At 43.2% G+C, this 25,348-nt stretch overlaps 1 protein-coding gene across 2 annotated transcripts in view; it reads right to left on the reverse strand.

Moving 5' to 3' along the window:
• Positions 1 to 12,131, reverse strand: part of LOC139408481 (collagen alpha-1(V) chain-like) — a 131,112-nt gene extending 118,981 nt beyond the window's left edge. Inside the window, exon 1 of one of the 2 annotated variants that reach the window (XM_071152424.1) lies at positions 11,651 to 12,131. In XM_071152424.1, coding sequence (XP_071008525.1) covers positions 11,651 to 11,750 — 100 coding nt within the window. In that variant the 5' untranslated portion in view covers positions 11,751 to 12,131. The remainder of the gene's footprint in view (positions 1 to 11,650) is intronic. The other variant, XM_071152423.1, reaches the window with a different exon arrangement.
• Positions 12,132 to 25,348: the final 13,217 nt, after the last annotated feature.

The following is a 25,348-nucleotide window of genomic DNA, read 5'->3' on the forward strand; positions in this document are numbered from 1 at the left end:
CAATATTTTCTGGAAGCAAAAACACATGAATCATTGGCAGATTTAAGGAACAGCCTCCAGTGATTTGATAACCATGATATGTTCTTGGTTAGGGGATATGATTTAGAAAACCCTCTTGCTTAGGGTTTATTCTTTTTGAGGAAAGAAACTATATTGATGTTATAAATCAACTTGTGTTGCTCAGAAAAAAATGGCCTTCTGTTCCAACCATGTTGCAACGGGCTCTAATGACCAGTCAAACACCATGCAGTCAGACTTGTACACAGACGAAACTTGCCAGGAGATCCAACCTCCTGTGAAAAATCTTTGGAACTTGCTTCCAATGTCTCCATGGCAACCAATTCCTGTCCCAGTTTTGAGTGGGTGGGGGATTGGTTGTCCTGCCCTGGCCTGATACTACCACTGACATTATAGGAGGAGACATAGAGCCCACCTGCCAGGGGATGAAGGAGCACACAGACTCCCCTTTCACCTCATTCAAAAGATTCCCACACTGTAAATTTACCATTCTGTATTGTTCAACCTCATTTTGTTCCATCTATAGCAGCTCTGTAAGCAGGCGTAATTCCCTCTGTGGTTGCTGTCCTGCCCTAAGTCTGAGCAAACTAACTGTAGTGATGCTGAGTGAGCAGATGTTGTTTCTCTATGTCTGTCTGTGTCTGTCTGTCTGTCTGTCTGTCTGTCTGTCTGTCTGTCTGTCTGTCTGTCTTTCTTTCTCTCTTTCATACAGTCTTTCCAACCATCATCACACTCCCCTCCCCACACACACACACATTTTCTCACCTAATAAAGAAAAATAGAATGGCTCCAACTGAAGCAGTGAGGTTTCTGCAGTGGGGTTAGCTACCAGGAAAGATAATCGTGCGATTTCCCCCTAAAATGCTTCATTCAGTAGTTCTGCTTCCCAGGCTGTGGCTAGGATTGAGGCTAGGGCTGACTGGGGATGGGGATTGGGGTTGGAAAGGATGACTCATAGCATTGCTTTCCATGCTCAATCATTATAATACCCCTTAATAGAGAACAGTACTGCTATCCTGGAGAGCTGAATAGTGAATACCCAATGATTTTGGCTGGAAAATAGCTACAGTGAGAAGTAGGCCTATACCACTTATGGACTTACAGTGTATACAGCACAGATGATGAGTGAAAACAGGCATAGGCCCTGACACCACTCTACCAACTGCAACAAAAGGGTGGGAGGTAGCCTAGTGGTTAACAGCAGTGAGCCAGTAACCAAAAGGTTGCTTACTCAAATCCCCAAGCTGACTAGGTGAAAAATATACCATTGATCCTGTAAGTTGCTCTAGATAACAGTGTCTGCTAAATGACTAAAATGTCAACGACTGACATGGTACCACATCTGTTGAAAGACCCACTATTGAAAATACTCAAATCCCTACAACCATTACTGGGGCTTTGGGAATTAAACCCACAGCATCTTGACTTAATTATCTGAAAGGACTCAACTTTTCACTATGAAATCAAGATAATACCCTATATTCACCTTTTCAATAGAGGATCATGCCCAAGCTTGAACATAGTCTCCGTCAAATCACTGTCCTGGAAAACCTGGCTCTACAGCATCTGTGGGAAGACGGCCAATAAGATGCCCCATGGTCCTTTGGAGCAGTCTCCTAATGAACTCTTGAGAGAACAGTGTTTCCCTGTCCCTAACACGACACAAACATATTTATGACATGAGTGGCATACAAAGGACTCCTTCAATCTGACAGACAGAGTCAAAATTCTGAACTGGAATGATCTTTAATCAGCCATTCCATTCGGTCATCTGCACAGATATAAAAAGAAGAGTGTCAGTCTTGTCTGTTGATCAGGCGTTGGATGGAGCTGGTTGGAGGTTAGGGGTCATAAACTAAACCATGAACCGTTCAACGGCACAGACAGTTTAGTTCCACACCATAATGGCTGCATTCACAGTCTGAAGTGGATCATGAGATTGCAGGGTCACTGCTTCTCTCCACAGTCCAGCAAACTCAGATTCCTTTCCCTGCACCACGACAATAGACACACACACAAGCACACACACTCAAAAACAGGTCTTTTCACACCAAAGAACCACCACTTATCTGATTGAGTAAAATGGCTCAAAGGATTCCCCATATTGAGCGATAAGAATATGGCCATTGAAAAACTGGAGCAGAAACTGCATTCGCTCAAAAGGGACAAACAATTACTAATAATGATGGGGTTGAGTTTGGGGATTGCACTCTGAACTGAACTTTCTTCAATTTGGGTTTTTATTACCTGATTGCAATGCTGAAATGCCACCAGTATGGTACCTGTGTCTGTGTCTCACCATGTTGCAGCCAGAACAGGACAGTTCCAGAGGTTTCCAATGCAACACCAGGTTTGGAGGCCATAAACATTTTGCATCAGTTACATCAGTCAGTAACATCCTTGCCCTCTTCTTCCATAACACACATGAATGACATTAGGGCTAATATGATAAAAAGGTGCATCCAATCTATCATGGAAACTTTTATAGAGGAACTGTTCTGACAGTGGGCCAAGAGGATGGAAAACCGCTGTGGCCCAGCTGTGCTTGACCTTTGACCCGCATTGTAAAGTCTACCTTTGCACAAAAATAACATTTCAATGACCCAGGATGCTTTGCATGGCTCCAAACCTGGCTGCTATGAAACTTACACCATCTCTAAAACATCTCACCAAAACTCACCGAATGGGACGCAGCTATTTTTCCAGCGAAAAGCCTCAACTCTAAAACCAGTGAGGTACTAGAGGTATATCTTTCTTTATAAAAGTGAAACAGTGCTTTATTTCATAGTGCTTTGTTCCACCAGGAGGGGGATAAAAACATCTGGAACGCATTTTTCCCCCTATTTTTTTAGGATCAGCAGACGCCAGACGGCACAATGGAGCTTATCGGATCCAGATGTTGAACACAGTGAAACAACAAGTGTTTCTTTCTTATAATCTCATATTTTATATAAAAAACAAATAAATAAAAAGGAAATGTCAAACATTAGAAAAACTCCATGAATCTTAAAATCACAAAGACTCCATTACCCATAGTCCTTCTCAGGCTGAAAACAACAAGCACTGTAGTCAACGTTTACATATCGAGTAGTCATTGGCTTCGGCCCCAATCCACCCACGTTTTCATTTTACCCAGGTATTCAAGGAATGTTATTCAAGTATTTTTGATGAATAAAGCAGTTTGACATGCCTAGGGGAATGTTCCTACTGAAACAGACCATTCAAAAACCTTTTCTTAATGAATGATAACAAACCAGGAGAAACATGTTGAAGCTTTAAGAAAAGGTCCCATTGATTCCGGTGGGCGACTTGGTGGAAACAGTGCACTTCTCTTTAATCTGTTTTCCCCACACAAAAAGAAACATTTTGGGAGCAAAGCCTAGCCTCTGAGAAGCAGCCACATGGCTAATACAACAACAACTTTCACAAGAAAGCTAAATAAAGCTGCCCTCATCGAGGTCAGGGAATAAAGCTCTTTAAAACAAGCATTATTAAGCGAGAGATCTAGATAGACCCAGATATCTGCACTTTGGCAAAATATCAGTTTTATTAATGTCAGTTATTTATCATCCATGTTTAACCATTAAATCACATTTGGTCATCTTTGTTTTTAGTTCTTGAAAATGTCATTCCAGACTTTTGTGTCAGGAAATCATGTCACGCAAGTTCGACAAGGTACCCACAATGCACCTCTCTCTCTTTCTCTGACCATCCTGTCCTGAACAGCCAGTGACTCACCAGGGGTGAGTTTAAAAAAAACAACATAAAGATCATCTTTTTCACTAGTAGGCAATGGATGAATGATGATCTAACTGCTAAAGATCTTATGTTAGCAGCAAGATCATTCCTTTCCCAAGGGCTCTGAAACTGTAAATCATCAGCGCTGGTCACCTGAAGGTAATGATCCTCAAACTTTAACCTCTGACCCCATCCATCACACAGAGGAAACCTGTCTCTTATTGGTCTCCTGTCATTACCAGACTTTCACTCTGTACTCCTCTCAATTTTGTCAAGAGGAGATAACTAAGTCATAAATAAACACTGAACTGAGGTTACACTTGGGTTTGAAGATGTTTTTGTCATTATATATCTGATCCTAGTACAGTTCAAATGACTTCATCATTGAGACCTCGATCTTGACAGTTTTGAGGGTAAAAACGGTTCTGTTTTGTTCTCTCCTTTTCATTACCGACATCTTTTATGGGGTTTGGCATCTGTTTGTTCAAAGTTCTGGGACAATGAAATGTTGTATCAAATCCCTACACAATAACATTTAATTGTAATGAGTTGAGACTTGTGTAAAAAAAATATATAGAATCTAATTTGGAAAGGGAATGGAGAACAAGACATGGATGTAAATATATTTATATAGATACAAATATTTGTCAACAAAAGAGAAGCCAATAACAGTAAATGCTACTAAACAATAACCACATGAAACAACACACCCCATATTAATGATCTGTATTGATACACCATCCAAAATGTAATTAATATCTCTGCATGTGTGGTTCCCACGGTGAAGCATGGAAGAAGAGGTGTGATGGTGTGGGGTGCTTTGCTGGTGACACTGACAGAGATTTATTTAGAATTCAAGGCACACATAACCAGCTTGGCTACCACAGAATTCTGCAGCGATACGCCATCCCATCTGGTTTACGTTTAGTGAGACTATAATTTGTTTTTCAACAGGACAATGACCCAACACACCTCCGGAATGTGTAAGGGCTATTTGACCAAGAAGGAGAGCGGAGTGCTGCATCAGATGACCTGGCCTCCACAATCACCCAACCTCAACCCAATTGAGATGGTTTGGAATGAGTTGGACTGCAGCGTGGAGGAAAAGCCGCCAACAAGTGCTCAGCATATGTGGGAACTCATTCAAGGCTGTTGGAAAAGCATTCCAGGTGAAGCTGGTTGAGAGAATGCCAAGAGTGTGCAAAGCTGTCATCAAGGCAAAGGGTGGCTACTGTGAAGGATCTAAAATATCAAATATATTTTGATTTGTTTAACGCTTTTTTGGTTACTACATGATTCCATATGTGTTATTTCATCATTTTAATGTCTGTAGAACATTTTTTTAATTAAGAAAAACCCTTGAATGAGTAGGTGTGTCCAAACTTCTGATTGGTACTGTAGGTGAAGTCTAGCCTGGTCCCAAATATGTTTGTGCTGTTTTCCCAACTCCTAAGGCCATGAGTTGGCAAGACAGCACAAAGGGATCTGAAACAGGGCTAAACAGGGCTATGCCTGATCAGAATCAGAGGTGCTACGGAAGTCTATACACTCTAAGAAAAAAAGGTGCTATCTAGAACCTTAAAGTACCCATAGGAGAACCCTTCGAAAAACCATTTTTGGTTGCAGGTAGAACCATTTTTTGTTTCCATGTAGAAATCGTTCTACAGAGGTTTCTAACCCAAAAGGGTTCTACCTGGAACCAAAAAGGGTTCTACCTGGTGCTTCTGACATCATTCACAGTCCTGAGAATGGGGCTGGAGAGGGTCATCTGGTTTGGATCAGGATAATAAGTCCTTTACTGCTGAACTCTGGAGAACCTGGCCTCATTCCTTTTAATTACCGGTTAATCATACAGTCTGGCTGCCCTGATGGGACACATCTTTCACAAGCTGTAAATCAAAGCTGACTGTTTTCCAATATACAGTGCATTAGGAATGTATTCAGACCCCTTGCTTTCTTACAGCCTTATTCTAAAATAAAGTCTAAATAGATGTTCGGATAAAATGAACTGGATTACATTTTAAAATGTTCGCAAATTTATAAAAAAATTAAAAACAGAAATACCTTATCTATTGAAGTATTCAGACCTTTCGCTATGAGTCTCAAAATTGAGCTCAGGTGCATCCTGTTTCCATTGATCATCCTTGAGATGTTTCTACAACTTGATTGGAGTCCACCTGTGGTAAACTCAAATAATTGGACATGATTTGGAAAGGCACACACCTGTCTATATAAGGTCCTACAGTTGACAGTGAATGTCAGAGCAAAAACCAAGTCATGAGGTCAAAGGAATTATCCGTAGACCTCCGGAACAGGATTGTGTCAAGGTACAGATCTGGGGAAGGGTACCAAAAAAATGTCTGCAGCATTGAAGGTCCCCAAGAACACAGTGGCCTCCATCATCAAGTTTGGAACCACCAAGACTCTTCCTAGAGCTGGCCGCCCGGCCAAACTGAGCAATCGGGGGAGAAGAGCCTTGGTCAGGGAGGTGGCCAAGAACCCGATGGTCACTCTGGCAGAGCTCCAGAGTTCCTCTGTGGAGTTGGGAGAATCTTCCAGAAGGACAACCATCTCTGCAGCACTCCACCAATCAGGATTTTATGACACTCTAGACCCAAACTGTTATAGACCTATATCCATCCTGCCCTGCCTTTCTAAAGTCTTTGAAAGCCAAGATAATAAACCGATCACTGACCATTTCGAATCCCACCACATCTTCGCCGCTGTGCAATCTGGTTTCCGAGCTGGTCATGGGTGTACCTCAGCCACGCTCAAGGTACTAAACGATATCATAACCGCCATCGATAAAAGACAGAACTGTGCAGCCGTCTTCATCGACCTGGCCAAGGCTTTCGACTGTCAATCACCGTATTCTTATCGGCAGAGTCAATAGCCTTGGTTTCTCAAATGACTGCCTCGCCTGGTTCACCAATTACTTCGCAGACAAAGTTCAGTGTGTCAAATCGGAGGCCCTGTTGTCTAGGACCTCTGGCAGTCTCTATGGGGGTACCACAGGGTTCAATTCTCGGGCCGACTCTCTTCTCTGTATATATCAACGATGTCGCTCTTGCTGCGGGTGATTCCCTGATCCACCTCTATGGAGACGACACCATTCTGTATACATCTGGCCCTTCTTTGGACACTGTGTTAACAAACCTCCAAACGAGCTTCAATGCCATACAACACTCCTTCCGTGGCCTCCAACGTCTCTTAAACGCTAGTAAAACAAAATGCATGCTTTTCAACCATTCGCTGCCCGCACCCGCCCGCCCGACTAGCAACACTACTCTGGATGGTTCTGACCTAGAATACGTGGACAACTACAAATAAGTGTCTGGCTAGATTGTAAACTCTCCTTCCAGACTCATATCAAACCTCTCCAATCCAAAATCAAATCTATAATCAGCTTTCTATTTCGCAACAAAGCCTCCTTCTCTCATGCTGACAAACTTACCCTAGTAAAACTGACTATCCTACCGATCCTCGACTTCGGTGATGTCATCTACAAAATAGCTTCCAATACTGTACTCAGCAAATTGGATGTAGTCTATCACAGTGCCTTCCGTTTTGTTACCAAAGCGCCTTATACCACCCACCACTGCGACCTGTATGCTCTAGTCGGCTGGCCCTCCATACATATTCGTCGCCAGACCCACTGGCTCCAGGTCATCTATAAGTCTATGCTAGGTAAAGCTCTGCCTTATCTTAGCTCACTGGTCACGATAACAACACCCACCCGTAGCATGCGCTCCAGCACGTATATCTCACTGGTCATCCCCAAAGCCAACACCTCCTTTGACCGCCTTTCCTTCCAGTTCTCTGCTGCCAGTGACTGGAACGAATTGCAAAAATCGCTGAAGCTGGAGCCTTACATTTCCCTCACTAACTTTAAACATCAGCTCTCTGAGCAGCTAACCGATCGCTGCAGCTGTACATAGTCCATCTGTAAATAGCCCACCCAATCTACCTACCTCATCCCCATATTGTTTTTATTTACTTTGCTGCTCTTTTGCACACCAGTATCACTACTTACACACTATCATCTGCTCATCATCATCTGCTCATCTATCACTCCAGTGTTACTCTGCTAAATTGTAATTACTTTGCTACTATGGCCTATTTATTGCCTTACCTCCTCGCGCCATTTGCACACACTGTATATAGACTTTAATTTTTTCTATTGTGTTATTGACTGTATGCTTGTTTATTCCATGCGTAACTCCGTGTTGTTGTTTCTGTCGCACTGCTTTGCTTTATCTTGGCCAGGTCACAGTTGTAAATGAGAACTTGTTTTCAAATAGCTTACCTGGTTAAATAAAGGTGAAATATATATATATGTTTTTTTTAATATGGTAGAGTGGCCAGACAGAAGCCACTCCTCAGTAAAAGGCACATGACAGCCCACTTGAAGTTAAAAAAGATTCTCAGACCATGAGAAACAAGATTCTGTGGTCTGATGAAACCAAGATTGAACTCTTTGGCCTGAAAGCCAACCGTTACGTCTGGAGGAAACCAGGCACCATCCCAATGGTGATGGCAGCGTCATGCTGTGGGGCTGTTTTTCAGCGGCAGGGACTGGGAGACTTGTCGAGGAAAAGATGAACGGAGCAAAGTACAGAGGGATCCTTGATGAAAACCTGCTCCAGAGCACTCAGGACCTCAGACTGGGGCAAAGGTTCACCTTCCAACAGGACAACGACCCTAAGCACACAACCAAGACAACGCAGAAGTGGCTTTAGGACATGTCTCTGAATATTCTTTGTGGCGCAGCCAGAGCCCGGACTTGAACCCGATCTAAAATCTCTGGATAGACCTGAAAATAGCTGTGCAGCAACGCTCCCCATCCAACCTAACAGATCTTGATCTGCAGCTTGGCACATCTACAATATAGATGTGCCAAGCTTGTAGCGTCATACCCAAGAAGACTCTATGCTGTAATCGCTGCCAAAAGTGCTTCAACAAATTACTGAGTTAAAGGTCTGAATACTTATGTAAATGTACTATAAAAAATATTTAAAATATTTAAACGAGCAAATATGTCTAAAAATCCATTTTTCTTTTGTCATTATGGGGTATTGTTTATAGATCGATGATCAATGTTTTTTAATCCATTTTATAAAAAGGCTGTAACGTAACAAAATGTGGAAAAAGTCAAGGGGTCTGAATACTTTCCGAAGGCACTGTATCCTAAACTGTTGACCAGGTTACCTAACTTGGTGAAATGCTATGCATTTTTCAGTTGAAAGTTATTTTTGATAATATAGCTAGAAATATGTATTATGCTTATTTCCTGTAAAATAAATATTTCCATGATTGATGATTTGATTGTTGTAACACTGCTTAGGTTGACATTGGCAACAATAGCAATGTAATAAACCTCTTGCTAGCCAATACCAATTCATAAACTCCACTCGTACTTGCATGCGTCCTGGTTTCAGGAAGTGTTGCAGCATCACAGACAATCATTTAACACGTCTCTGGTTGTTTTCTGTTGGTCTTTAAGAGCTGATTGAAGGCAGCAGCATCATAGTGAGTTGTCCCACGCCCTTCAGTCCTAGTTAAACTCCAGTCCAACTCTCCACGTCATCTGGCATGACTGGGAACTGGGTCTGTCAATCACATACGAGCAATTACAAGACCACACCCCCTGGATTTTTTGACCTTTATTTTACCAGGTTGCATTGAGTTCAGAATACCAATTTTTCAAGGGAGACGTGTCCATTTCTCCCATAGGGAAGGAAGTTCAAAGCCAATCCTTCATTTTACCTTTATTTAACTAGGCAAGTCAGTTAAGAACAAATTCTTATTTTCAATGACAGCCTAGGAACAGTGGGTTAACTGCCTGTTCAGGGGCAGAACGGAAGATTTGTACCTTCTCAGCTCGGGGGTTTGAACTTGCAACCTTCCGCTTACTAGTCCACTAGGCTACCCTGCCGCCCCGACTTCATGAAGTCCAAAGGGCCATAGTCAATAATCAATCAACGTCTGCATTCAGGATTCACATGAATATGTAATTGTTTCAATCATTAGCACACGAATCAGACTCGTCTTTGCAGGCCCATACAATTTAGGTTGATTGGAAATCCCATTGTGTTTCCAAATTACAGTCAAAGGGAATTGAATCCAGTCCAGATTTCCACCTCTCATATTGAGGTATGTGGAAGGAACAGACCAGGCCATATGTTAATCTCACAGTATTTTAGCGAGTGGAGGCTGCTAAGGGAAGGACAGCTCATAATAATGGCTGGAATATAAGTCAATGGAAGGGTATCAAACATGTGGTTTCCATTGGTTAATACCATTCCATTGACTCCATTCCAGCCATTACTATGAGCTGTCCTCCGCTCAGCAGCCTCCACTGCTTTTAACTGACTGACTGACTGACTGGATTTCTGACCGGCTGAGAGCTCCACAGTAGCCAGCATTCAAGCTGGGGCCACCTACCATGCCATGCAGGCCAGTGAGCTAATAATATATGTAGGACACTAGGCCTGACTCAAATCCCCCACATCACCCACTGAAGCTCCTGTCCACAGCATGAACCACTTTCTTTCATCTAGCAACATGTAACTCACACAATTCATTTCCAAAAGTGATTTGAGTTCAAATAAAGTTGTTGGAAAGTAGAGTAAAAGAGCCTGATTGCAAAAACACAGCGTTTGAGCATTTCCCCTAGGCACAGCCTTTAAAAAAGCTTTGGTTACAGGTGATCACTAACCTTGTTTTCTCATCATAGAGTGCATATAAAACAGACAGCTAGAGGATAGCAAGGCAAATGATTATGTGATAGTTTAAAAATAACCTTTTAGACGATTTCACAGAGACATTACACTCTTTTATTGACCATTTGTGGTATGTCCATACGCATCTCTGCCCACAATGAAATGCCAAGCGTCGGCTCCACGCTGCCACTTCAGACGGACGGCCACGCCCTCTCACGAGAGCTGCGCTCCATTCGGTTTCTCATTAAAGAAATACCCATTTGAACTTTAAAGTCAACTGTTTCATATGTCAATATGGAGCACATTAAGCTCATGGATGTACATGTCATCAAGTCTAAAATACAAACTAAAGCGCAAAAGCTTGCCAAATATGAAACCCCCAAGAAATTACTATATATTTTATATCATATCCACAATGCTGCATAAAGATTTTTTTCAGTTAGACTATGAAAATACATTTCAATGAAGTATGCCTAAAGAAGAAATAGTCTACAATGTATGGACAAGAGGGAAGAAAGGTCCAATTATTTTCCTATAGGCTATAAAAGGTGAGCTTGGTTTCCAGGTTGATCAATTCAACACTATAAAAAGTAAGCGCTATATCTTTACAGTAGTCCTATCATCCAGCATAGCAATGTGTAGCCTATGTGCGCACAGCACAATACATCTTAAAGACTTAAAGATTCTAATAATATATGCTAAATGATGTGCATCAGAAGACGCACTATAGATGGCGCAGCAGGACCCCATCTTTCAGAATGCACTAATCCATCGCTGGAGGCAGAGAAGGTAATCTGAAGAGTTTCTGGAAAAATTGCTGGGAAAATAGTTATCTTTGGCGCTGCAAGTCCTCTATGCAGCGGGCTCTTACCAAATCGATAGACTTTATCAACACACTGAGCAATACAGTACAAAGTATACGAACAAGCACCAGTGCCATTCTTTAAAAAGCCTTGACTGGGCCTGCGGTCATTTCAGTTCAGTTTATGACACCATTATGAATGGTGTAACCAGACAATTAAAACATGGTTTAAAAGAGGGGCGTAGAATTGACGTTGCACAATGGTATGTATGATACGGACTTGTTGCACATGAGAACATATCACTGTCTTAAGAACGGGCAAAATAGTGCGCAGCAGCAATAGACTGCAATAGAGGATGTGGTATCTTACCTGAACTGGCTTGTGATGTGACACAAAGTAGAAGTATCGCTAAAGTGATTTGCGAGTCCTTTATCCTCCGTTTTACTTTCCATCTTATATGTGTATCCATGGTCGCCAGTGACGTCCACGACAAAAGTGGGTTAACTTTTTAAGAGCAACTGAAAAAATACTTGTGACAACTTCTGATTAGGAGAGAACTGGGAGCCAAAGGTCCCAGAGAAAGAGAGAAGGGGAAAATAGCGTTATTTTCTCAAGCAGCCATACGTTTTGGAGTGTGGATTCATCCAGCTAGTGTGACGGATGGGACACCCTCTCTCGCGCACTCGTCCTCTCCACTCCTCTTCTCGCTCCTCTGAAAAGGCTACCCTGCGCTGCTGAGCCTCCGATCAGAAGTGTTGCCCCCTCTCTCAGTCGTCACTGGAGCCCTGGGAAGTAATTTAGAGGGTAAAAAGGTCCCCTAGCAGGCTGTCAGTCAGGTTGCGGACAGGACAGGAAAGCAAATCAGAGGGCTCGATTTATAGAACAGGCCTTACAATTGGCTTTGGAATGGAGGAAAAGTTTAGTGAAACGCCCACTCATGGTGTGCTGAAGTTTTTGCCTCCCGCGGGGCAATCCTTTCTTTAACAACAAACAATCCGCTATGAAAAGGGGCGTTAAAGCGGGAGAGACAAAAACGTGTTGGACAAGGACAGATAGTTCAACAAGACTTCTAAAGATAAATGTTGTTTTCATATCCGATACATTACTTTCCAATACACCAAATGAAAAGCTATTCTAATAATTTGAATAATAAATTAGAGAATTTGAGCTGTGGACACACTGAAATAGAAACTGTGTCGTTCCACCAATTGGTTGAGAAGAATAACTTGGTATAAAATAAAGAATATTTTGATTTCACCTAATTTGAACATTCTGTCATGAAGAGCACATATTCAACTTCATAATTATTATTATTATTTTTTAATCCCATCTCAAGAGGTTAAATAATTTAGTAAGTGGCTACACAACATGCCAAATAAAGTAACAGGTTTGATGTTAACAAGTTTGATGATTTCATCTTAAATCAACCATTAATCCCATTGTGAGAGCGGGAAAGGAAGCTTGTTGTGTGCAAAAGGGAGGGGTAATTTAACTGAAAATAGCTCTAGCCTGTCACAATGGATATCAGGGTTGGTGTGTTATGCTTGACCCCCTTAGTTTTCCATCACAAAACACCAGAAAATGTCCAAAAAAGAGTAGAATCAGCTTTCACACTATCATTTGACTATTAGATGGTAAAATGAGGGACAGCAGACATAAATACATTTCCATTTTTGTCATTTAGCAGACACTATTGTCCAGAGCGACATACAGTTAGTGCATTCATCTTAAAATAGCTAGGTGGGACAACCACATATCACAGGCATAGTAAGTACACTTTTCCTCAATAAAGTAACTATCAGCAAAATCAGAGCTAGAAGGGGGGGGGGGTCAAGTGCTGGTACAGGAAGTACTTAAGATACTCTTTGAAGAGGTAGGGTTTCGGAAGATGGGCAGGGACTCCACTGTCCTAGCTTCAGGTGGAAGCTGGTTCCACCATTGGGGTGCCAGGACAGAGAAGAGCTTTAGCTGTGTTCTTCGTAGGGGTGGGAGGGCAAAGAAACCAGAGGTGGCAGGACAGAGTGCATAGCCTGAAGGTTAGGAGGGGCAGTTCCTCTTGCTGCACCAAAGGCAAGCACCATGGTCTTATAGTGGATGTGAGCTTCGACTGGAAGCCAGTGGGGCGTGCGGAGGAGCGGGGTAAAATGGGAGAACTTGGGACGGTTGAATACCAGGTGCGCTGAAGCATTCTGGATAAGTTGCAGGGGTATGATGGCACAAGCAGGGAGCCCAGCCAACAGTGAGTTGCAGTAGTCCAGACGGAATATGACAAGTGCCTGGATTAGGACCTGCGCCGCTTCCTGTGTGAGTAGGGCCGTACTCTACGGATGTTTTAGAGCATGAACCTGCAGGAGCGGGTCACTGCTTTGATGTTTACAGAGAATGACAGGGTGTTGTCCAGGGTTACGCCAAGGTTCTTTGCACTCTGGAAGGGCGACACTGTGGATTTGTCAACCGTGACGGAGAGGTATTTGAGAGGGCAGGCTTTCCCCGGGAGGAAGAGCAGCTCCTTTTTGTCAAGTTGAGATTGAGGTGGTGGGCCGGGATCCAAGCTAAGATATATGCCAGGCACGCAGAGATGCGTGTCAACCCCTGGGTGTCAAAAGGGGGAAGGAGGAAAGTAGTTGACTGTCATCTGCATAGCAATGATAGGAGAGACCATGTGAGAATATGATGGAGTCGAGTGACTTGCTGTATAGAGAGAAGAGGGGAGAACCGAGCCCTGGGGGACACCAGTACGTGGTGTAGATACAGATCCTCTCCACGTCACCTGGTAGGAGCGGTCTACCAGGTAGGATGCAATCCAAGATTGTGCAGAGCCTGAGACACGCAGCCCTGAGAGGGTGGAGAGGAGGATCTGATGGTTCACGGTGTTGAAGGCAGTGGATAGACATAGGAAGATGAGAACAGAGGGGATAATTCAATAATTAGATGGGGTTGAGGTCAGGGCTCTTTGCAGTTCTGTCAAGTTCTTCCACACTGATATCGACAAACTATTTATGTATGGACCTCGCTTTGTGCATGGGGGCATTGTCATGCTGAAACAGGAAAAGCCCCAAATTGTTGCCACAAAGTTGAAAGAACAGAATCGTATAGAATGTCATTGCATGCTGTAGCATTAAGAATGACCTTCACTGGATCTAAGGGGCCCAGCTCGAATGATAAATACAGCCCAGGCCATTATTCCTTCTCTAACAAACTTTACAGTTGACACTATGCATTAGGGCAGGTATCGTTCTCCTGGCATGCGTCAAACCCAGATTAATCCGTCAGACTGACAGATGGTGAAGCGTGATTCCTCACTCCAGAAAACACGTTTCCACAGCTCCAGAGTCCAATGGCACCACTCCAGCCGACACTTGGCATTACGCATGGTGCTCTTAGGCTTGTGTGTGGCTAGTCGGCCATGGAAACCCATTTCATGAAGCTCTCAACGAATAGTTATTGTGCTGACATGGCTTCCAGAGGCAGTTTAGAACTCGGTAGTTAGTGAGTGTTGCAACTGAGTACAGACGATTTTAACGGGCTACGTGCTTCAGCCATTGGCGGTCCAGTTCTGTGAGCTTGAGTGGCCTACCACTTCACGGCTGAACTGTTGTTGCTCCTAGACATTTCCACTTCACACTAACAGTACTGACAGTTGACCGGGGCAGTTCTAGCTGGGTAGAAATTTGACGAACTGATTTGTTGTAAAGGTGGCATTCTATGGCCGTGCCACGTTGAAAGTCACTGAGCTCTTCAGTAAGGCCAATCTACTGCCAATGTTTGTCTATGGAGATTGCATGGCTGTGTGCTCCATTTTATACACCTGTCTGCAACTGGTGTGGCTGAAATAGCCAAATGCACTAATTTCAAGGTGCGTCCACATACTTTTCTATATACAGTGCATTCGAAAAGTATACAGACCCCTTGACTGGGGTCTGACAGCCTTATTCTAAAACAGACAACATAGTTTTTCCCCCTCATCAAACTACACACAATATTGCATAATACCAGTTCCAGGAAGAATGTTGGTGGTTCTAAACTTCTTCCTTTTAAGATGGAGGCCACTGAGTTCTTGGGGACCTTCAATGCTGCCGAAATGTTTTGGTACCCTTCCCCAGATCTGTGCCTTGACCCAATCCTGTCTCAGAGCTTTAAGGACAATTCCTTCAATCTCATGGCTTGGTTTTTGCTCTGACATGCATTGTTGACTGTAGGACCTTATATAGAAATCTATCAAACATATTGGTAAAATCAGATGTGGTCAGAGAGAGAAAAGAGGCATTCATAAAAGGATGCTCCTCTCAGTAGAGCTTGTACATCTTGTAGCACCATAAATGTTCTAACTTTGTATGCCCTCAGACTTCTAGGACCTATGAGATAAAGTCATGTATAAATTGCACTACTAAAGGAGTTATTTATATGCTTCAGTGATCTTATAATAAGATTTATTATGGAAAACATCCCGCGCCTTGAACATAAATCCACTATTAGACGTCAAGATATCACCTCGCCAGTTGCGAGACACTTTATTGAACAAAATCAAAGTCGGGATCGAAAAAGTTCATCCACACAGTAGAGGAGGTGACTATGACAACAAATTACTCCAAAGAGAAGCCATGTGGATATATAAATTCAATCCTGTATCTCCACACGGTTTAAAAGAAGAATTTGATTTCACCTCCTTCCTAAAAGCCACATTTAGACTGTTATACAAGAACACCTTGATAAGCTCATTTCCTGACAATGGCTCACCGCTCTTCGTACTTGGTGACTTCAACCTCCCAACATCTGCCTTCAATTCAACTCTCTCTTTCCCCTCCTTGCCTCTTTTGACCTCACCATTTCAAAATCCCCAACTCACAAGGCAGGCAATACGCTTGACCTCATCTTTACTAGAGGCTGCTAGCCTACTAACCTCACTGCACCCCCCTTTCACTACTTTGTTTCCTTTTCTGTCTCCCTTTCCTCCATCCCTAACCATTCAGCCCCCCAGATGCTCATGCTCCATTGCAATCTCTCTCTCCCACTTCTCTCTCCTCTTCTATCCTATCATCTCTCCCTTCTGCAAATCCTTCTCACTCCTGCCTGCTGATTCTGCCTCTTCGACCCTACTCTCCTCCCTTTCTGCATCCTATGACTCGCACTGTCTCCTTTGCTCCCGGCCGGCTCAGCCCTCACAGGGCTGCGGGCAGCTGAGCGAAAATGGAGGAAAACTGAACTTCCGGAGGACCTATCATCCTTTCACTCCCTCTTCTCTACCTTCCCCTCCTTTGTATCCGCTAAGCCACTTTCTACCACTCTAAATTTCAAGCTTCTGCCTCTAACCCTAGGAAACTCTTTTCCACCTTCTCCTCCCTCCTTCATCCTCCACCCACTCCCCCCTCCTTCTCCCTCTCTGCAGACAACTTTGTCAAGGTTAACGACATCCGCTACTCATTCACTCAACCTATTGAGTCCACTTACACAGTCTCCCCTCTCTCTCCAGATGACATCTTGCGTCTAGTGAGGTCTGGCTGCCCGACAACCTGACCGCTCGAACCCATCCCCATCCTCCCTTCTCCACTTCTCATCTTGCATATAGTGAGGTTTGGCTGCCCGACAACCTGACCGCTCGAACCCATCCCCATCTCCATCCTCCCTTCTCCAGACCATCTCTGGAGACCTTCTCCCATTCCTTACTTCCCTCATAAACTCATCCCTGACCACTGGCTGCATCCCCTCTGACTTCAAAATGATCCAAATTGCTCCCCACCTCAAGAAAACAACACTTGCTGTTAAGAATTCAATTAAAATTGTAACTACACATTGAAGAAAACCGAAACTGGCAACTTAATTAAAAAGTACCCCCAAAACACCCGCCTCAACATCAAAAGTGAAGAGGCGACTCCGGGATGCTGGCCTTCTAGGCAGAGTTGCAAAGGAAAAGCCATGTCTCAGACTGGCCAATAAAAAGAAAATATTAAGAACACATGCACTGGACAGAGGAACTCTGCCTAGAAGGCCAGCATCCCAGAGTCGCCTCTTCACTGTTTATGTTAAGACTGGTGTTATTAATTTTAATGAAGCTGCCAGTTCAGGACTTGTGAGGCGTCTGTTTCTCAAACTAGATACTCTAATGTACTTGTCCTCTTGCTCAGTTGTGCACCGGGGCCTCCCACTCCTCTTTCTATTCTGGTTAGGGCCAGTTTGCGCTGTTCTGTGAGGGAGTAGTACACAGCGTTGTACGAGATCTTCAATTTCTTGCCAATTTCTCACATGGAATAGCCTTCATTTCTCAGAACAAGAATTGACTGATGAATTTTAGAAGAAAGGTTTTTGTTTCTGGCCATTTTGGGCCTGTAATCGAAACCACAAATGCTGATGCTCCAGATACACAACTAGTCTAAAGAAGGACAGTTTTTTTGCTTCTTTAATCAGGACAACAGTTTTCAGCTGTGCTAACATAATTGCAAAAGGGTTTTCTAATGATCAATTAGCCTCTTAAAATGATTAACTTGGATTAGTTAACACAACATGCCATTGGAACACAGGAGTGATGGTTGCTGATAATGGGTCTCTACACCTACGTAGATATTCCATTAAAAATCAGCTGTTCCAGCTACAATAGTCATTTACAACATTAACAATGTCTACACTGTATTTCTGATCAATTTGATGTTATTTAATGAACAAAGAATATGCTTTTCTTTCTAAAACGGTAGTGTATGTAAATGTTATATTTCCGTTTTTTATTTGTAATACATTTGCAAAAAATGTCTAAAGACCCGTTTTTGCTCCGTCATTATGGGCATTGTGTGTAGATTGATGAGGGAAAAATAACAATTTAATGCACTCTAAAATAAGGCTGTGACGTAACAAAATGGGGAAAAAGTCAAGGCGTCTGAATACTTACCGAATGCACTGTATATATATGAGACATGTTAGCAATGAAGAAACGTTATTATGACTTTAATAATAATCTTGTGAAAAGATTAGTCCAAAAAGCCACAGATAGCAAAGTGATGTAAGCTATTTGAAAACAAAATGGTAATTAATTAACTATCCATGGTGAGGGGCTTCCATTGATCCTTATTGCTTTGAGAACTAGGCAGTCAGTCAGTGAGTCAGTTAGTCAGGCAGTGAGTCAGTGTGACTTCAGTGTTGGCGTGTGGATGAAACTATACTTTCTGAAGAAACCCCCCAGGCTCATTAACATCACACACAAACAGAGAGGGGTGACTGAACGAGGCCTAGCTGCAGCCAACACATCCACCAGTGTCCTCCCTCCTTGTCCCTGACATGGACACAACATGGATAGTGCTTCATTCCTTTCAGCAGTTTTGTCAGCACACCTCTGAGTCTCTCTCACACACATTTAACATACTACACACACACACACACTTATCTGTCTTTCACTCTCCCCTCCACAGCCTCATTCTATTCTCTCTCCCTCACATTCAAACAAATAGGGGTAATGTTCCCTTTGCCTTGAGGCTTTGCTTGAGGTGCAAGTTGAGTCACACTCGCTCACACTGGTGTTGCAAGATAAAACCCTAGAGATGTGAAAGGTCTAATAGTCATGAGGAAATGTTTGCCATCAACTACAAATCCTAGCTGTGAAATTCTGGCATCCTGTTAAAACACTTGTTCATTTTTCTCAAACGCCTTCACAGTTCAGTGGAAAACGGATACACAAGAACATTCTGACCATGGCTAAGTCAGGGGACCCCATTGTGTCACACAGCAGGCTCAAGAAGACACAAAAATTGACGATACTTTAATTCAACACAATTCATGTGTTGGGAGTGGGACAACTGTTTTTCCGCATGGACCACCTGTTGTAAGCAAAAATATGTTCACACCTGAAGGAGTTGTCCCAACCCCTTCAAGTGTTTTAGTACTATATCTCTTGACACAATGATGAAAATAATCATGGCCTCTAAACCTTCAAGCTGCATACTGGACCCTATTCCAACTAAACTACTGAAAGAGCTGCTTCCTGTGCTTGGCCCTCCTATGTTGAACATAATAAACGGCTCTCTATCCACCGGATGTGTACCAAACTCACTAAAAGTGGCAGTAATAAAGCCTCTCTTGAAAAAGCCAAACCTTGACCCAGAAAATATAAAAAACTATCGGCCTATATCGAATCTTCCATTCCTCTCAAAAATTTTAGAAAAGGCTGTTGCGCAACAACTCACTGCCTTCCTGAAGACAAACAATGTATACGAAATGCTTCAGTCTGGTTTTAGACCCCATCATAGCACTGAGACGGCACTTGTGAAGGTGGTAAATGACATTTTAATGGCATCGGACCGAGGCTCTGCATCTGTCCTCGTGCTCCTAGACCTTAGTGCTGCTTTTGATACCATCGATCACCACATTCTTTTGGAGAGATTGGAAACCCAAATTGGTCTACACGGACAAGTTCTGGCCTGGTTTAGATCTTATCTGTCGGAAAGATATCAGTTTGTCTCTGTGAATGGTTTGTCCTCTGACAAATCAACTGTAAATTTCGGTGTTCCTCAAGGTTCCGTTTTAGGACCACTATTGTTTTCACTATATATTTTACCTCTTGGGGATGTTATTCGAAAACATAATGTTAACTTTCACTGCTATGCGGATGACACACAGCTGTACATTTCAATTAAACATGGTGAAGCCCCAAAATTGCCCTTGTTAGAAGAATGTGTTTCAGACATAAGGAAGTGGATGGCTGCAAACTTTCTACTTTTAAACTCGGACAAAACAGAGATGCTTGTTCTAGGTCCCAAGAAACAAAGAGATCTTCTGTTGAATCTGACAATTAATCTTAATGGTTGTACAGTCGTCTCAAATAAAACTGTGAAGGACCTCGGCGTTACTCTGGACCCTGATCTCTCTTTTGAAGAACATATCAAGACCATTTCAAGGACAGCTTTTTTCCATCTACGTAACATTGCAAAAATCTGAAACTTTCTGTCCAAAAATGATGCAGAAAAATTAATCCATGCTTTTGTCACTTCCAGGTTAGACTACTGCAATGCTCTACTTTCCGGCTACCCGGATAAAGCACTAAATAAACTTCAGTTAGTGCTAAATACGGCTGCTAGAATCCTGACTAGAAGCAAAAAATTTGATCATATTACTCCAGTGCTAGCCTCTCTACACTGGCTTCCTGTCAAAGCAAGGGCTGATTTCAAGGTTTTACTGCTAACCTACAAAGCATTACATGGGCTTGCTCCTACCTATCTCCCTGATTTGGTCCTGCCGTACATACCTACACGTACGCTACGGTCACAAGACGCAGGCCTCCTAATTGTCCCTAGAATTTTTAAGCAAACAGCTGGAGGCAGGGCTTTCTCCTATAGAGCTCCATTTTTATGGAACGGTCTGCCTACCCATGTCAGAGACGCAAACTCGGTCTCAACCTTTAAGTCTCTACTGAAGACTCATCTCTTCAGTGGGTCATATGATTGAGTGTAGTCTGGCCCAGGAGTGGGAGGATGAACGGAAAGGCTCTGGAGCAACGAACCGCCCTTGCTGTCTCTGCCTGGTCGGTTCCCCTCTTTCCACTGGGATTCTCTGCCTCTAACCCCATTACAGGGGCTGAGTCACTGGCTTTACTGGGGCTCTCTCATGCCGTCCCTGGAGGGGGTGCGTCACCTGAGTGGGTTGAGTCACTGATGTGGTCATCCTGTCTGGGTTGGCGCCCCCCCCCCTTGGGTTGTGCCGTGGCGGAGGTCTTTGTGGGCTATACTCAGCCTTGTAAGTTGGTGGTTGAAGATATCCCTCTAGTGGTGTGGGGGCTGTGCTTTGGCAAAGTGGGTGGGGTTATATCCTTCCTGTTTGGCCCTGTCCGGGGGTGTCCTCGGAGTGGGCCACAGTGTCTCCTGACCCCTCCTGTCTCAGCCTCCAGTATTTATGCTGCAGTAGTTTGTGTCGGGGGGCTAGGGTCAGTTTGTTATATCTGGAGTACTTCTCCTGTCCTATTCGGTGTCCTGTGTGAATCTAAGTGTGCGTTCTCTAATTCTCTCCTTCTCTCTTTCTCTCTCTCGGAGGACCTGAGCCCTAGGACCATGCCCCAGGACTACCTGACATGATGACTCCTTGCTGTCCCCAGTCCACCTGGCTGTGCTGCTGCTCCAGTTTCAACTGTTCTGCCTTATTATTATTCGACCATGCTGGTCATTTATGAACATTTGAACATCTTGGCCATGTTCTGTTATAATCTCCACCCGGCACAGCCAGAAGAGGACTGGCCACCCCACATAGCCTGGTTCCTCTCTAGGTTTCTTCCTAGGTTTTGGCCTTTCTAGGGAGTTTTTCCTAGCCACCGTGCTTCTACACCTGCATTGCTTGCTGTTTGGGGTTTTAGGCTGGGTTTCTGTACAGCACTTTGAGATATCAGCTGATGTACGAAGGGCTATATAAATAAATTTGATTTGATTTTGATTTTGAAAAGTCTACTGTCCCTGTCCCTGACCCACTCAACCATTGCCAGCATAAAAATAACTCAACAGGTTAGAGACTAGTATTTAAGGGCCATTTCTGCCTACAGTACACAACGCTAACACCAGGATTCCTCCAATCGCTCTATTCCAAGGGTTCCACTCCTGCCCTGATAACGTCTGTGGACTGAGTGCTGGATGATTGATCTCCAGTCCAGACACACAGCAGAGATATTGCCATGTGAAGAGGAGAGAGACGGCCACTCTTCTCATAGACCACAGCTAAACTGTCTTTGATGGGCCGATCCTACTCCTGACAGAACGTGGGCTCTCACTAAAGAATGCAGTCGTCTCTGGAGTCAGATGAACAGATGGGGTTGAGGATGGGAAGGAACAGATTTTCAATGTATGAGAAACTGTTTAACTGTTTAGTGGCTGTGTGTATTTTGTGCAAAGGTATCTCTGAACATCCCGATCTCCATCCTTCTGTGGCTGGTCCCAGTCTACCTCCCCACATCCTCTCCCATGCCCATTCCCACCCCTCCAAGCACTCTGACAACCCAGTCCCTGTCCCAGCCCCATCCCTTTAGCTCTCTGGCTGGTCCCAGCTGACTACTCCTAACACTCACTCGTTCCCATCACTACAGTTTGGCTGTTCCCTCTCAACCCAGACACATCTCCCTAGCAACCTGGCTGTTCCCAGGCTGGGTGTGAGAGCCAGGGCACTATGGTTCATCCATCATTCCTATGGTCCTCTGACTGCCAATCAGACGATGAGTTAGAGCTTGTCACTGAAGCGCTTTCCCCAGGCGCTCTTCTACAATTAGTATAGTATGGGTTAGTTGTAGCTGGACCCAGTGGATAATCTGCTGCTGACTGGTCCAATGGTTGTACGTTCTGTTCATATTACAGGTAGGGGGAGTCTACGAAGAACACTTTATCTCAACTTATTCAGGGGATAATGGGCATATCACATTTGAACTTGGCAATATAATGCTAAAATATAAAATATCTAATTTTCTCTAAAGAAAGGTGGGAACAGAGTGCATTTTCAAGCTACTAATTGTTCACCTTTAGCTATCAGATGACCTCATACTAAAACAGTAGACATGTTATGTACTGTACATATTACCTTCTGTCACCTCTAAAACACCCTATCTTCTACAACAAAACATTCCTAACCAGTCCTGTGATGGGGCTAAATTACAGAACTCAACTGAATGTCAAAAGGTCAGAATGGTGGAATTCAAACACAGCTGCACAAATGCATGCACACACACACACATATGAACACATAGACACTCACACACACAGAGCCAGCAGAATCCAGATGGATGCTTGGCTCCTGACAGTGGAAGTGCCTGGGTTGGATCCAGAGTGAGACTTAATTCTTATGAAAGGTCGGATGTTTTGTACATCTTCTTTAAAAAAAGACATGATTCTATTGGTATTGAGACATGATCCTCTTGGTATTGAGACATGATCCTCTTGGTATTGAGACATGATCCTCTTGGTATTGAGACATGATCCTATTGGTATTGAGACATCATCCCATTGGTATTGAGACATGATCCTATAGGTATTGAGACATGATCCTATAGGTATTGAGACATGGTCCTATTGGTATTGAGACATGATCCTATTGGAATTGAGACATGATCCTATTGGTATTGAGACATGATCCTATTGGTATTGAGACATGATTCTATTGGTATTGAGACATGATCCTATTGGAATTGAGACATGATCCTATTGGTATTGAGACATGATCCTATTGGTATTGAGACATGATCCTATTGGAATTGAGACATGATTCTATTGGTATTGAGACATGATCCTATTGGAATTTAGACATGATCCTATTGGTATTGAGACATGATCCTATTGGTATTGAGACATGATCCTATTGGAATTGAGACATGATCCTATTGGTATTGAGACATGATCCTATTGGTATTGTTACATGATCCTATTGGTATTGAGACATGATCCTATTGGTATTGAGACATGATCCTATTGGTATTGAGACATGATCCTATTGGTATTGAGACATGATCCTATTAGTATTGAGACATGACTCTCTTTCTCTCTCTCTGAAATGGAAAAAAGATTCCCATCCCAGATTTCAATCGTCAAGTCACATTAGCTAATCATTTTAGCCTGTCATGTGAAGGACAAACATACGCTGTTTCGAATTCCTCTGCTGGTCTATTCTGAGTCCTATTCTGGTTTTACGTATCTTAGCTAAATTATAGATTTAAACTGTAATGGCATTATTTAGGAACTCTTCAGCAAGCAAGGCAGCCATTACCTTTATAGACAGAAAGTACGGGCAGACACATCTTGGTGTTAATGGGACATTGTTAAAGCTTGTTCAGCTGCATGGCATTACTCCATGACTCCATGGCATTACACCATCTTTTCCACAGTTGTGTGTGCCACTATTTTCCTGTGTCTTATGGCTGAAGCAGCTATTTGAGAGAGCCTGCTAGAAGGGGGTGGCAGGTAGCTTAGTGGTTAGAGCATTGGGCCAGTAACCGAAAGGTTGCTGGATCAAATTCCTGAGCTGACAAAGTAAAGATCTGTTTTTCTGCTCCTGAACAAGGCAGTAAACCCACTGTGGTAGGCTGTCATTGTAAATAATAATTTGTTCTTAACTGACTTGCCTACTTAAATAATAAGACTGGAAATCATGGAAAGAATATACATTTCAAAGGAAGACAAAACATTGTTTGTCTCAAATGGCTCCCTATGTAGTGCACTACTTTTCATCAGGGCCCATAGGGAAATATGGGAACTAGGGTGCCATTTGGAATGCAGAAACTTGTCTGTCATCAGGGAAAGAACACTATGTCTCTGGTGACTCATCCTCCCCACCTGTCTCCTCACATTCTCCTACTCACAGCTGCAGGTTACTGTCTTACACTTTTAGTACTAAAAGCTGTGATGGAAATAAAACGTTGGCAAACACAGCTTGTCCTTGTCCAAGAAAGCGAGCAGAAAACATGGTTCCCACCAGGTATGATCAATCAGAGAGTATTAGCTAAATGGAAAGCGAAAAGAAGAATATGCAGGTTTGGCTTTGTTTGACGACGCACAAATATGCAATGGTAAAAGAGGTAGCTATTTCCTACTACCTTGGACTGCTGCTCGACCGAAGTTGGATGTTATCTGTTTTAGAAGAGGGGTGGCAAGTCCTCTTCTGGCTGTGCCGGGTGGAGGTTATAACAGAACATGGCCAAGATGTTAATTGGCCAAGGTGTTAATTAATCTCATTGGCAATGCTCCTCCACAAGCTGTCCGTCACAGTGATGGTGAGGATTAGGACCTAATTTGACACTTTATTGTCATTTCACTGTTAATTAATCTCATCACCAGCCAGCTCTTGAGCCTGGAGAAATGGTTTGTGAAGAAGTGTACTGATGAGCCATGCTGTATTGGCATGTATTCAGTGTTGTGTATTCATGGACACCAAGGGAAGCCAGTCTTACTCCAAAAAATGTACCAAGAAAATAAGAAAAAATAATGTCGTCTCTCTGTGTTTCATAATTTTTGCAAGAGGCTGAATGTATCTCACCGGAAAAAGCATCCGAGCGACTGAAACAGTATAGATCATCTCACAGAGCGACTGAAACAGTATAGATCATCTCAACAGATCGTCAGTTGGTTCAAA

Source organism: Oncorhynchus clarkii, chromosome 5 (assembly GCF_045791955.1).
Source record: "Oncorhynchus clarkii lewisi isolate Uvic-CL-2024 chromosome 5, UVic_Ocla_1.0, whole genome shotgun sequence".
In the NCBI taxonomy this organism is placed as follows: domain Eukaryota; kingdom Metazoa; phylum Chordata; class Actinopteri; order Salmoniformes; family Salmonidae; genus Oncorhynchus; species Oncorhynchus clarkii.